The sequence below is a fragment of the Pygocentrus nattereri genome, chromosome 9, assembly GCF_015220715.1.
Source record: "Pygocentrus nattereri isolate fPygNat1 chromosome 9, fPygNat1.pri, whole genome shotgun sequence".
Taxonomy (NCBI): Eukaryota; Metazoa; Chordata; class Actinopteri; order Characiformes; family Serrasalmidae; genus Pygocentrus; species Pygocentrus nattereri.
The window spans coordinates 13,214,521-13,229,122 of record NC_051219.1 but is presented as its reverse complement, the minus strand read 5'-3'; the positions used below and the strand labels follow the sequence as shown (position 1 = coordinate 13,229,122).

At 39.2% G+C, this 14,602-nt stretch overlaps 1 protein-coding gene across 2 annotated transcripts in view; it reads left to right on the top strand.

Annotated features, from left to right (window-relative positions):
* The window catches only part of vdra (vitamin D receptor a), a 62,415-nt gene extending 48,074 nt beyond the window's left edge, over positions 1–14,341 (top strand). For both annotated transcript variants that reach the window (XM_037541072.1, XM_017711450.2), the window contains 6 exons: positions 6,172–6,356; positions 7,708–7,807; positions 9,608–9,788; positions 13,094–13,245; positions 13,454–13,570; positions 13,944–14,341. In XM_037541072.1, coding sequence (XP_037396969.1) covers positions 6,172–6,356; positions 7,708–7,807; positions 9,608–9,788; positions 13,094–13,245; positions 13,454–13,570; positions 13,944–14,197 — 989 coding nt within the window. In that variant the 3' untranslated portion in view covers positions 14,198–14,341. The remainder of the gene's footprint in view (positions 1–6,171; positions 6,357–7,707; positions 7,808–9,607; positions 9,789–13,093; positions 13,246–13,453; positions 13,571–13,943) is intronic.
* The last annotated feature ends 261 nt before the right edge of the window (positions 14,342–14,602 follow it).

Below are 14,602 nucleotides of genomic sequence, written 5' to 3'. Positions count from 1 at the left end.
GTTTTGAGATGATAGAAAGGCAACAGGAACTCAAATAACCAACCAAAATCTCTGAGGAACGTTTCCAACACCTTGTTGAAAGTCTGCCACGAAGAATTAAGGCAGTTCTGAAGGCAAAAGGGGGTCCAACCTTTTACTACCTAATATAGTGGCCGTTGAGTGTGTGTGTGTGTGTGTGTGTGTGTGTGTGTACATAAAATATGACAAGATGGGTCACAGGGCGGGGCTGGAGTGGACAAAAGACAGGTATTTGTCTGAGGGATTTTAAGCAAAAAATGTTTTTACATTCATTTGGAAATGTTTGTCAGTGCTGTCAGTAAAGAGATAGTTATGTTGAATATCAACACAATGTTTGGGTCTTTTTACTTGAGTGGTTCAGTTGTTGATAATTTGAAATCTTGCAAAAAAAACTAGTGGTAAAGTTATTGAGAAGAAAAACAATGCAGTTCCAATTACATTTACTGTCTTTTGCAGGAATAAGTGTTTAAATTCAGTATATTCATGAAAATGACCAATTTACTAAAAATACCAGAGAGTATCAGAAAAAGTCTTTCACTACCACATTTCTTTACTTAAGTAATCTGGCATCAGTGAGCCAATAAGCATGCTTCTTTTAAAATCTAGGCTGCTGGAATAGATTTTTTTTTTTAATGCTATAAAAAAAAAAATTAAAATTACGTTTGCTATGTTTTTTTTCTATATGTGTAGATGATTCTAACTGAGAAAGCTGTATAACACTGAGAATTAACTTTTAATAACTGTCACATCTAGAATGCCTCATTTTTGAAGTGTTCTTAAAAAAACATTGATGTATTATCTATATTTTATGTTATCTATATATTTAATTCATCTATTTTTTTATGTTGAAATACTTTCAGATGGTGTTTATACTTTCAGGTGTTGTATATACCTTTTAAATAATTTTGCATATAAGAAGTTTTTTAAAAAATAATTGAATTCATCATTTAATAGCTGACATATATGGAAAACACATTTTAATTTTTCTAATAAAGGTGGTATTTGTAATATAGCATCAAAATGTCTTGTATTTGCAAAGCCCACTCTTATCATTGAAAGTACTCTATAATAATGTGTTTTAGAGCGATATCGCTGTCGACAGAGAGAGGAGATATTGACACAGAGAGAGATGATATCAGTCCAGAGTGTGGGAGAGATTTTTGTTTTTCATTCAGTGTAAGGGGAAAAAATAACAACAATGTAGTTATGTATTTATTAGCAGCACAGTTTCATTTTATCACTTGAAAATATGCGGAAATTTATGGAAACATAGCCACTGGCAACTGTAATAATGAGCAGGTGGAGCCTGGCATTAAAATGTCCAACAGTGGCTTTTTTCTCCAGTTTAGTTACACAATAGACCGACCCAGATTTTCATTCACTGGCAGGAGGGTAGCAGCATGGCTTGCTAAAGCAGTCACAAGCCTAAAACAACCCCTCCTGCTCCGAGCTCTTTTTAAGACAAAACTGATCCGACTGCAGCAGCAAAGGGCCTCTTTGTCTCGCCGCCGCAGTCATTCAGGGACAGGAGGTCAGAGCTAAAAGCTGAGAGCTGTTAAGGTGCAGGAAATGTTTGTGTGACCAGAGGTGACGAAGAAGAATGTCTTTGTAATTAAGGCAGTGGTTCTTAATGGGGGTTCTGAAACCCCGAAAGTGTGGAATCTCAAAGGAAACGGAATGTTCTGTTGTATCCGATTCCTCTGCTGAAGTGAGAAGACTTCTCCAGAGTGCCTTTCGTCATGCTCTGGGTTCTAGGGTGTGGCTGCTTTTGGATGTTGTGATTTAATTAGCCTTAACTGATTAATTTCCTGAGCTACACTTTTTGGCATTCGTGCTCCTGCTATTGTGAACATCGGATAGAGCTTAAGAAGCTGAACGGCGTGTAATTTGAAGATATTGGGGGTGTAAATCTCTGACCTCACAACAATTTAATTACCATTCTTTAGGAAGTGATTCAGTACATCATAACATTTTACCATAATCATATTTTGATATAATTATTTTTAAAAGTACATGAAATATGCAGGTTTGAGTGAAGGAATGATTAATTTACAGTATGGTTTATAAACAGTAATAAAATGTGAACAGTTAAAAACGGTATGCTGTTTATTCTTTCATTTATTTATTTGTATGAAAATGAGATTTTGAACAAAAATATATTTATCTTATTGAATATTATTGTAAAATATTTTAATCAATTGTGCTGTTCCAAAATCAGTGGATGTATGTTTCCACTTTCAAATAGATGCATTTTAACGCCTCTAAAACTGTATCAAAGAGCCCTTTATTATGTATTATTAGTAATATTTTCTACATGTTGAGGTCTGGGCTCTGGGGTGGTCAGTCCATTCTTCTGAGGACACCATCTGCTTGTTTGATTTGCAGATTTTTTACTTTTTTTTTTTTTTATTCATTTCCTTTTCTCAGTGAGGGCTTCTTAACAGCTACTCATAGTCCTGAATTTACATAGTGGAAGGATGGTTGTGGATCAGATCTGAAACAAGTGTGAGTTTGATTTTCTCCCCTTTCTCAAAGATGGAAGCTTAAGGTACTGTTTATCTGATCGTGACAGTTTTGATGGTCTGCCAGGTTTTGCACAGCTATTAGGAGCGCCGCTTTCTCTGTATTGTTTATTTTTTGAACTGTAGCTGCCCTAAGATCTTTGGAAAGTGACAGGAACCCTCCTCTGACCACTGTTTTCACAGTTCCCCCATAAGAGCAAGGTATAATTGTGCTGTACCTACATGAGCACTTCACGAGCACCGCATGCTTATTTACCTGTGGTCAGGCATAGTTTTTCTGTTTACCTGTGGTTCCGTGTAGGTTTTCTTTTGCTTTTTCATTAACAGATGCTGTTAGCACCTGTTCAGCAGTGGTTCAGCTCAGGCCGTCACAGTCCGAGATTCTCCGCAGCTTTTCCGAAAACAAAGCTCACCCGAGTTAACCCAAACCAGCCTGTCTAGTATCTTCAGTTCTCTCACAGTAACAAGATACATATCTGTGAGTGGTTGCGGGAAGTGTCTGTTTACCGATCAAGACATAAATAGACAACAGCTTAAGTGTGCCAACCTCAATTACTCTGAGTTTACGTCTCTGACATGTTTATGGCCACCGCAGTGATTTGGTTTTTAATGTTTAGAAAACAACCAAAACTTTCGTTTACAAAGCAGGCCGTCATGCTCAAATCACATTTGTTTTCCATGCCCGTTTTTTTTGCTAACCGATGTTTAGTTACTCAGTCATAATCGTTTGCCGACCAGCATACAAACATGAACCAGAGTGGAAAGGAAAAGATCGGATTCCGTGTGTTTAGACTACAAAGCAATGATCAGACCCATATCAGATTATACGTGGGGGGAAAAATCTGCTTTTACAGTCAGTATTCACTTCAACTAAACGGAGCTTAAGAAGAGCTTGCTAAACAGATTTTACCACCTTTCGATTATTTTGGTATTATTCAGAATTATTTTTAAAAGCACTGAAGGAAATGTTCACACTTTTAAACAAAGGCTGAATATAGACAATGAAAAGAGTGCGCCAAGCTTTTCTTTATGTATCTGTATGAAAAGGAGATGATGAATAAAATAAAATAAAATAAAATAAATAAATAAATAAAAATGATGGCATCCTTAAGTACTTTTATAAACAATTAGAAATGATTCTGACAGTCCAAGATCAATGGAGGTAAATTTGCACATTCAGATTGATGTATTTTCACACCTCTAGAGCTGTTCCAAGAAACACTGTTATGTGATTTACATGCAGTACAGAGTGGAAAGAGATACTTGTCAGTCATTTCTCAAACCGCAGACCAAAGAGGAGTTGTGTAAGATCACAATGAATGTGTGAAGAAGCACATTACCAAACGAGAGAAGAGCAGTTTCACAGAGGAAATGCTGAACCCAACAGTGTGTTGCCATTGAAGCTAGCATCAGTGCTGCTATCGTGAGCCAGACAGCACTGGAGTCCCCCAAGTAGAAGAGGGTGTTTCACACTTTAACTACAGCTACAAACTAAACCATGTTTACAGAGATTTTTTTTTCGAGTTTAAACCAAAGTCTTGTCTGTTGTGGTTTATTTAAAGGCAAACGACAGGATTTAACTGCTCACGATAACCATAGCATGGTGTGATATATAGTTTCCTCCCACTTGTCACTGGGTACACACGTGTATGAAACACTGTTGAAAGTGCAAAAACAAAGATTTCAGTCGATACCACAGATTTTTTTTGTACAGACTATAAATCAAATGTAAATGTGAATCATCACTTAATATCATTGTTTAATTAAAGAGGTGCTCTGTCCAAAATTCAAAATCTAACTATTGCTAATGAAATGCTGTTTGTGTTTTCTGAAAGAAAAAAATAATAATAATGCTATCATGGCCTGTGGTAAACAAGTGTACCAAACCTTGTACCTTTTTCCTCAGAACGTCCCTGGATCCTCTGAATTATGAGGTTTTATCCCCCTAAATGGGAATATTGCTACATGCAACCTAACATTGCTGCGTAATGGCAGCTTCACCAGAATACCCCACTCAAGCTTTTCCAGATGTATTAATGTGCTATGGCAGTTTTAGCCTGCAGTTTGAGTAGTCAGTGTTGGCTTATAATATTGTTGAATTTGAGTAGATTTGGGGGAAATGGACACAGGACAAACTTTGTTTACCGCAAGGCCAATACAGACAGTTTTTGTAGCGCCATTCATTTTTCTCATAGAGTAACCTGCTTAGACCTTGAATTCCTGACATTAATATGGGTGAGGTGCTGACTACAAAATGACACGACCCCAGAGGCCTAGTGATGGATGAAAACTGCACTACATGTTATTACATAACATGACAAATAACATTTAATGCTAGTTTTCAGTTGGAATTACCCTTTAAATGTGCAATGGTGTAATTACGTTTGAATAATAGCGCTAAATGTGAATAGTAGTGTGAATGAACAGCGTAAGATAAGGGCCAATATCTTATCAAATCATTACAGATCAGAGAGAGCAGTGAATGAGTGTGTTGTGTGGCATTAGTTCTGGCTCATTCAGCACCAGACCACTACTGAGGACACACACACTCTCTCCCTCGCTCTCCTTATGGCACAGGGTCATCTCACTGTCTCTGTGGCACAGTTGGCAGGCTGCTCCACTCTTCCCACGCTGGGAGACGTCTGCTGCCCACACGCACACACATACGCACACAAAAACATGCCGTCTACCAGCAGTAAGGCTGCTCCCAGATCAGATATCTCACATACTCAGCACTTCTCTCATCTTCATTCATCCAGAATCTTATCTAGGATCAGATACTATGAGCTGTTACTGATTACATTTGAAAGACTTGGCTTGCCAAAAAACTTTAATTTGAGCTGAAACAATAGTCTCTAAATACACATATGATGCTCGGATTAAGCCTACAGCTGCACGTTTTGAACAGTTTGGCTCAAATGCATATTGGCACCACGTGCTGTTGCTATCGTAACGATTGTATCCCTCTTATCTACAAAATGGACCGTTTATAGAAGGAAAAAAAACATTGTTAACATTTAACTTCATGTAGCATGTTTTTAAATGTTAATGCAGTTTTACATACCATCACTTAATACAGCAACCTCTTCCTCTAGTAATTTTATACCATTTCTTTTGGTCCATAGTACAATGCAGAGGGGAAATAGTATCATGCCGAATAAAAAAAAAGAGAAGTTTAACATTCATCTAAATAGCCATTAAACGCAAAAAGTGTGACTACACCTACTTCTAAAGTTAACTTCAGTATTGTTGATAATTAAGTTCATGTAATTATTAATATTAAATTATAATTTAAATATCTGTAGATTTTCTTCAGGGGACCATCCAAAGTGTGACCCAAGAGTACTAAACAAAGGCGACTCAGTCACCTTTCAGTAAGGTTTAAGAGCTTGAATGAAATCTGCTCTATGTACAGTATCCAATGACAAATAAGACAGGATACGGAAGCCTTGGGTTGTACAAGAGCCAAATGATGCACGTATGTGGCATTACTGATGCACTGCAAGCTGCACAGCAGTGCATAATAAATGTTTCCTTCCTCTCTGTCTCTGTCAGTGTCTGTTCATCTCTGCCTCAGCTCTGCTTTGTCTGTTTATATGTCCACATGTAAAATCTCTTTTTTTTTCTGTAGTTATTTTGACTGACGAGGAGGTACAAAGGAAGAAGGAGCTTATTCAGAAGCGCAAGGAGGAGGAGGCCGCACGGGAGGCGCAGAAGCCGCGCCTCACAGAAGAGCAAACTCAGATCATCAGCACGCTGGTGGAGGCGCACCACAAAACCTATGACGACTCCTACTCGGACTTCTCCAGATTCAGAGTCAGTGTGCATTTAAAAAAAACATGTTTATTCCGCTGGGGATTTGCTTGAAAACTCTTAATTCGCAGTTTTAAAATTTAGAATTTTATTTTTAAATAGATGTCGAGGAAGGATTGCATTTGTTAAACTGCAGAGTGAGTGTGTAGGAACAGCTTTGGCTAAGAATGTCTCAATCTAGGCTCAGAGCCAGTCCAGCCATATTTTAATGAATCAGAAATTGGCCGTATTAAGCTCAGTCCAGTTCTCCTGTACTGCACTATTAAATGGTTATTTCATATTAAAAGCCCACAGAGAATATAAATGATAACAGTCAAGAATTTTACACCACAGTGCACATTGAAATGATTTTGTTGCATCATTCAGAAGTAGCTTGTCACCAAATCAAAAGATTGAATAATCGGTTTATAGCATAAGCCAATGTTAGACACTTTGTAAATTTAGCGTTTAAAAGATATAAGTTCAGGCCCAGACTTCAGGTTTTTTTTTGTTTGTTTGTTTTTTTGTTTCGTTTTGTTTTTTTGTTTTTTTTCCTCAATGGCAAGAAAAGACAAAAATTTAAAGAATGTGTTTCTGCAAAACAAGACTGTATCAGAATCAGCCAGTACTTACTATGAAAGTATTCAGATGGGTATCGGCCGTTACATGTTAGAAACACCAAGTTACTATAATATATTAATGATATGTGCAGACGCAGTAGCATACGCACACAACACACTCCCTGTATTCACTGTCTTCAGTGTCATATTTTGTTTGATCAGTTTTCCTGAACATGAACACCCAAGTAAAAAGAGGAAACAGCTGGGATTTTTGAATCTCAAGGGGAAAAAAATCACTTGTGAAACCAGCGTTTTGCAGTATAAATAAATGTAGCAACTTGCTATGCTGACTGTCGCAGCTGCCTAAAGATGACAGAACACGTTAAAACAGAATTTAGGACACCACTGAGGTTGTCCTAAAGGGCAGTATTTAGGACGTTTTGTCTAGTTGGGATGTTTCTGTAATACTGTTTTTCGTAGTTTCTTAGATGCTCAGTATAAAAGTACTCTTAATTTGATTAAATTGACTTAAACTCAGTGTAAAAGAGCTCAAATCAGATTGGATGGCAAAAGAAATGGATTGGGACGTCCCTAGAGTTGGACTTTGATTCAGCCAGTTGTGCAGAAGTTAATTGATTCCTTACTAACTCTCTGAAAGTGCTACTTTTGTGTTCTGTTAATACTGTGAAGCACTAATGCTCGCGTGTGTGTGTGTGTGTGTGTGTGTGTGTGTGTGTGTGTGTGTGTGTGTGTGTGTGTGTGTGTGTGTGTGTGTGTGTGTGTGTGTGTGTGTGCGCGTGTGTGCACGCTCACAGCCCCCAGTGAGAGAGGGTCCGGTGACACGCAGTGCAAGCCGTGCTGCCTCCCTTCACTCCCTCTCAGATGCATCTTCAGACTCCTTTAACCACTCACCAGGTAACTTTTTGTCTCTCACCAGGTAACTCACACTCACTCAGGCACACCCACATACAGACATGAAGTTGAATTTCAAGAACTGTCTGCAAGCAGTTGACAGTGTGTGAACTGCTTTGACCTAAAGCAGTGTTATGTATCCTTATGCTGTATGTTAAGAAAACGAAGACTGACATGAAAAATCTGTTCTTGTACATGAACACGTTCATATATGCGTACACATAGGTACATACATGCACAGGGCAGGAAGAACCTCCCTTTTAGGCAAAAACTTGATGTTTTTCTGCCCTGGGGTCTGAGTCACTATTTTAATATACATTACTTTTACAGTGACCTCCACAAATATTGGCACCCCTGGTAAACATGAGCAACACAGACTGGAAAAAAACATTCTTGATTTGATTTATCTTTTTGATCTTTCATTGAAAATATTAACAAAAATTCAACCTTTTTTGGATGTACAATGATTGGAGAAAAAAATGAATCTTATCAGGAAATAAATATTGCTCTCAAATCTGTGTGTGCCACAATTATTGGCACCCCTTCATTTAATAATTGGTGCCATCTCCTTTTGCAAAGATAACAGTTCTGAATCTTCTTTTATAATGCTTAATGAGACTGGAGAATACAATGGCAACGGATCTGAGACCATTCCTCCATACAGGACTTCTCCAGATCCTTCATATTCTAGGTCCATGCATGTGGACTCTCCTTTTCAGTTAATCCCACAGGCTTTCTATAGGGTTTAGGACATTGGGCTGGGTTGGCCATGACAATTCTTAATTCTCGGGTCAGTGAACAATTTTTTGTGATGACTTTCAGACGTGCTTTGGGTCGTTTTCTTGCTGGAAGATCCATACTATGGCCCAGTTTAAACTCCCTGGCTGAGGCATTCAGGTTTTGATTTTATTTCCTGTCCAGTGCCTTTGGAAGAAAAACATCCCCACAACATCACAGATCCATCACGATACTTACCATTGGAGATTGGGTACTTATGGCTATCTTTGTGTCCATGTTAAACTCACCTCTGGTGGTTGCTGCCAAAAATCTATGTTTTGGTCTGACCAAAATTTTTCTGACCATCGTCTCACCATAGAACATGGTCGCAGTGAAAGCAGAGGTCCTTGACAGCAGAGATTTTCTTCTGACACCCCCCCCCCCCCCCTCCCCCAAACAACTTGTTGTTATATAGGTAGTGTTTGTGGTTTGGGACCCCAGGACCTATCTAGTGTCTGCAGTTCTCCATCTGTGATGCTTGGTGATATTTTTGTCTACTTGAACCCTATTTTACTGTAGATGGGGTCAGTATGGACAATAGTCCTCTTCCCACTTCTTAATTGTTGGCATGATAGTGAAAAATGGGCACTTTGAACCGTTTAGCTGTTTTCTTGTAGCAATTTCCTGATTTGTGCAGCTCACCAGCCTTTTGTCACTGATGTTGCACTGATGTTGCTGTTTTCTCTGGTGTTTCTCATAGTGATGGATGACCGAGGGAATCTGGTCTATGTTTTATCTCGTATATATTCTGCAGTGAATCAGGAAGTCATGGCTGACCATTTAAGTGTTCCTAATCGCTCAGGTGAACTACAAAACATAAAATATTAATGGAAATATGCTTCAGTTACATTTCATTCTCTTAAGAATTACTAGGGGTGCCAATAATTGATTGAGCATTGATTTATAAAGATTGTTGTGTGCAACTGTATTAGGGTAGTTACATATGAATTGAAGGGCTGCCCATACTATCATGCATTTCTCTCTCTCTATCTCTCTCTCTCTCTCTCTCTCTCTCCCATTGTGTAGAGTCTGTGGACACTAAACTGAACTTCAGCAGCCTGTTGTCGATGTATCAGGAAGGTACAGGCAGTCCAGACTCCAACGAGGAGGACCCCTCCCGGCTCTCAATGCTGCCCCACCTGGCTGACCTGGTCAGCTACAGCATTCAGAAAGTCATCGGCTTTGCTAAGATGATCCCTGGCTTCAGGTGTGGGGTCAACCTGTTTTTGTCTGCCTATTTCTCTATTTGATCTACTTGCACTTGTGTCAAAAAAGAGGTGTGATTGTGTAGAGTCACATAGCCAGCAAGATCTTTTTTTTTTTTTAAACTAACCAGTGGGGATCTTTTTAAAGGTGAAAATTGGAAAACTGCACTAATATGTCTGCACTCCTTATCTCTTTTTTGTCAGTGCCTGCTCATGTCTAATTTCCATAAACAACACATCTGAAAGGAGTATTTCAGGCAAATATTGAATCTGTTCTCTGCTTTTGATAGAAAACAAACAAGCATCATTATAGCTCATTTGAGTAGGAGAATAAGTGGAGAATTAGGGTCATTATATTTCATTCAGGTAAATGGCTTCAGATTTCAAAAGGAACTGCTGTACACTGGATAAGAGATGCAGCATGCCAGCAGAGTGGCAGGTAGCAGGCAGTAAAAAGCGCAGCTAAAGCACACAGCAAGTGTTGCTAGAATGCACCAATAGACGACAAGGTCAAAGCTCATTTTATGCTGTATTTATACATACATACATATGGAATAATGTCATTTACTGTATTTATCAACTTTTAGCATCAGCTAACAAACTCGCTGTGTTCCATGTAAGAGCAACTGGGCTAGTATGGGCAACATTAGTTGGAAACACTTAGCTTGTGAGTGCATGTCATGAAGACATTAGATTGGCTGCATTTCTCAGTGTAAATTGTGAGCTGCATTGCTTACCATGGATTTGTGTTCAGTGGTTTAATATAGTAGTAAGATGCTGACTGGTGTCACTGTCTCTGGAGCTGACATATCTGGTGTGCCGTGGCCTGTAGCCCGTAGACGTTACTGAATAATTCATAGTAGATATTGAATAATTAATAGTAGTCACTCTATGTCATCATCAACATTAATAATTCCTAATAGCTGCTGAATAGTTCATAGTAGCACTTAATAATTTATAGTAGATACTCAGTAATTTATAGTATGGTGGAGTTTATTGCAGTTACCAAAAAATCATTGTAGATACTGAATAATTCATAGTAGATAGTGAAAAGTGTATAGTAGTTACCAAATAATTCATAGTGGATACAGAATAATATAATTTAGTAATGTAATTACTGAATAATCCCTAGCAGTTACTAAATAAAAAGTCTTGAAATTCAGATCTGAGTAACGAGCGCAAGTTCAAGGGCTTTAGCTCATAAGAGTGGTGCATGTTTGTGAGAGAGAATGAGAAATAGACTGACCCCTGGGCCGCCTCAGGATTGGTTGGTGGTGTTGTGACCAGTGTGAGCCGGCTTGTGTTGGAACCAGATGTCTTTTGATCATTAATAGGAAAGAAGAGGACAACATGTTTGTCTAATTTCACCGCATTAGTGCCACCTACAGACAAATATGGATATTCAAATAGAGCAGAAACTAAATACAAAATAATTCAGAAAAGGTTATGTGGGTGGGTTGCGTTGCTAAAGTATCCAGTTGTCTGGGTAACCATAGAAGGTTCTGTACATCCTGTCCCTGTGGAGAGGAAAAACAAGATTGACGTAAAACACCCCCCGTCCACTCACATACACACACACCAGTTCTCTTATCAACATCCGCTCGTTTAAGATGATGTGAAAGCACATGGATTTCTGAGACATTTATTAATGTTCAGAGGACACAGGCGCACACTTGCGCTTAAGATGCACTCGCTCCTACGTTTATAATCATTCCAAAGTGGCCTTGTCAGTCAGCATCACAATATCATTGAAAATAACTAAAGAACAGAAAAATCAGACCAATCAAATTCCTCTCCTGGCTTTCAGATGTTACAGATATTTCATAGGGGTGAATGTGTTCAGGTAATAGGGTTAAATGAATTGTGGGATGCTAAAATGTACTTTTCCACAACATGGATGACTCATGACAAAAGGATGTTTGAAGAACATGAGATAAAATGAATTCATACAAGTGCAAAAAATGCAACATAAAATGATATAAAAAGCGATTTTGAAATACTTCAATGATATTTTAAGGTAAAGTGTAGTTACAATGCGTTTGGACAGGAAAAAAGTGTTTCTAAGTGTTTTAGACTTGAAGTTTAATCTGAAACCTGCACTTAGATTGTTATGAAGAACCCTTTATGGTTGAAATGTCTTTTACCTTCACTTTATCTGTAAATGTTAAATCATCATGACACAACTCATCACCCAAATTGGACCCCATTCAAGGCATTGCTCCATTAGCCATTTCCAAAGCTCTCCTTGAGGAAATCCATTATTTACAGTTATTATCCAGATCCATACAATGGCTGGGTGGCACCGAGAAGTAAGGAACTAATGTTACTACTGGAAGTAACGTTACTACTATTTCATTGTTATTTTTTTCCCGTTTGTTAGGTTTTCAGGAGGTGTACAGAAGGCTTTAAACATTAGATTAACTACCAAAATGATTAAGAACGCGCAGTAGAATCAGTCTTGTTTTGATTTGTAATGGGTGAGACCAACTTCATGAGAGAACATCGCTTTAGACCTTCTCCTAGGCTGAGATGTCTGACACCATTGCTCGCCTAAACTTTACACTTGTCACTGTAAAACTGCAGCATACGTAGTAACACATACGGCATATATTTTATATATATATATATATATTTATATATTTGAATATTATTGTAGCATTGGGTTCCTTCTTGTTTTCTACCGTTGTGACACTTATAGCTTAAACTGAAGGGCTACCTGATATCACAGAAGACCGCAGTGTGCAAGTGAGCCTCTAAGTAATGAATGTGTTGAGCATCCTGACCAATCACAGTATTCATATAGGTCAAGACAATTCATTTTGGCCAAAAACACAGGCCATTCTTTAACCAATAACTACATTATTGATTCACCCATGCATTTTATGTATAACAGGCTGAAATCACAGTTGCACTATGTAACAATATAATTGCAAAATCTAGTTTTTTGTCTGTATTGAGTGCGCTCAGTGTGTAGGTGTGTTCATCACTGAGCAGTGTGACTCATGGGTGTCAGTTTATGGTCGGCAGGTGAGTGGAGTTTTTAGAAGCTGCTGGAAGAGTGTCTGCCACATAATTAATTCGTTCCCAGTACTGTGTAAGTGGCCCAGTGGGACATGAAGAACAGAAAACATCTTTCATCAGATTGCACAGCTTGTATTCATTTCACTTGTTCTGTCTTGGTTCTTAATTACACAATTGTCTTTCATTCGCAGTGACCGTTTTGGAAAGATTTTCTTAATAAACAAGTGATGATGCATTAAGCTTCCCAGCTTAATGGTGTGTTGTTTTCTGTCTGTCTTTCTCTCAGGGAGCTGACTGCAGAGGATCAGATAGCTCTACTGAAGTCCAGCGCTATAGAGATCATTATGCTGCGCTCTAATCAGTCCTTCAGTTTGGAGGATATGAGCTGGAGTTGTGGAGGGCCTGACTTCAAATACTGCATCAATGATGTGACCAAGGGTGAGATACTGTACACACAGCAAATACCGCATACTAGAAATTTAAAAATGCATCTGCTCATTGATCTGAGGACACATCTTATTTTGACCCGTTACATCGATAGAGAGATAGGACGTTTCTGTTATACGGCTCCTGGGGTGAAGTTCAGTTTTGAAAACTTTAGTTTTTAAAAAGTAAGTAAATGAAGGGTGGTTTTATCTCCCAACAGCTGGTCATACTCTAGACCTGCTGGAGCCACTGGTGAAGTTTCAAGTAGGACTGAAAAAGCTCAACCTGCATGAAGAGGAACATGTGCTGCTCATGGCCATCTGTCTCATGTCTCCAGGTGTGTTGATGTGTGTTTCCGAGGAAATGAATAATTCCACACCAGCTCATCGGGGTGATTTTAATGCATTTGCACAAAAACCTTTGATGCCTCACTTGCTCTCTCTCTCGCTCTCTCTCTCTCTCTCTCTCTCTCTTCTCTCTCTCTCTCTCTCTCTCTCTCTCTCTCTCTCTCAATTCTCCTTTTCTTTCTCTCTTTTTCTCACCTGGTTGCGCTCTCTCTCACCATTTCTCTTTTTCGCCTTTATTACTTCCTTCTCACTGCTCTCATTCTTTCTCTTTTGTTCTTTCTTTTTGTCTTTGTGTCTCTCTTTCCTTCTCCTTCTCTCTTACATCTTTCTTACCTGGGGTCTCTCTCGCTCTCGCTCTCTCAGACCGGCAGGGTGTTCAGGACCATGCCCGAATCGAGTCCCTGCAGGACCGCCTCTGCGAGGCTCTTCAGGCCTACATCCGCATCAATCACCCCGGCGGTCGGCTGCTCTATGCTAAGATGATCCAGAAGCTGGCAGACCTGCGCAGCCTAAACGAGGAGCACTCCAAGCAGTACCGCTTGCTCTCCTTCCAGCCCGAGCACAGCATGCAGCTCACACCACTCGTGCTCGAGGTTTTCGGGAGCGAGGTCTCCTAGCGCCCGGAGCAAACCCTCGCAGTCCCGCGCCCAGCCCCTTGCCACAGCATCAGCATCACCCGGGACGCCACACACACATCCAGGAGCAGAGGCCCTGTACAGGGCACCGGTGTATCAGGAGATGGAGAATGATTACTGGGGGCTGTAGGGGTGGGTGGGTATGTTTGTGGGTGAGTGTGTGTGTTGGCGTGTTAGCGTGCGTGAGGGGAGGGAGGGCGATTATGTATGTAAGTCCAGAGAAGGGTCGTGGGCATGCTTTTAGAATTCCCTTTTCTAAGCTAAAGGGAATATTAAAAAAGAATGTACTTATAAATATAAGAATAGAACTATAAATATAGCTAATATCTATATTTTAAGAGAGATGGTTTCTACTAAAACTTAAGCATATGGCTGGGTTATCCTCTG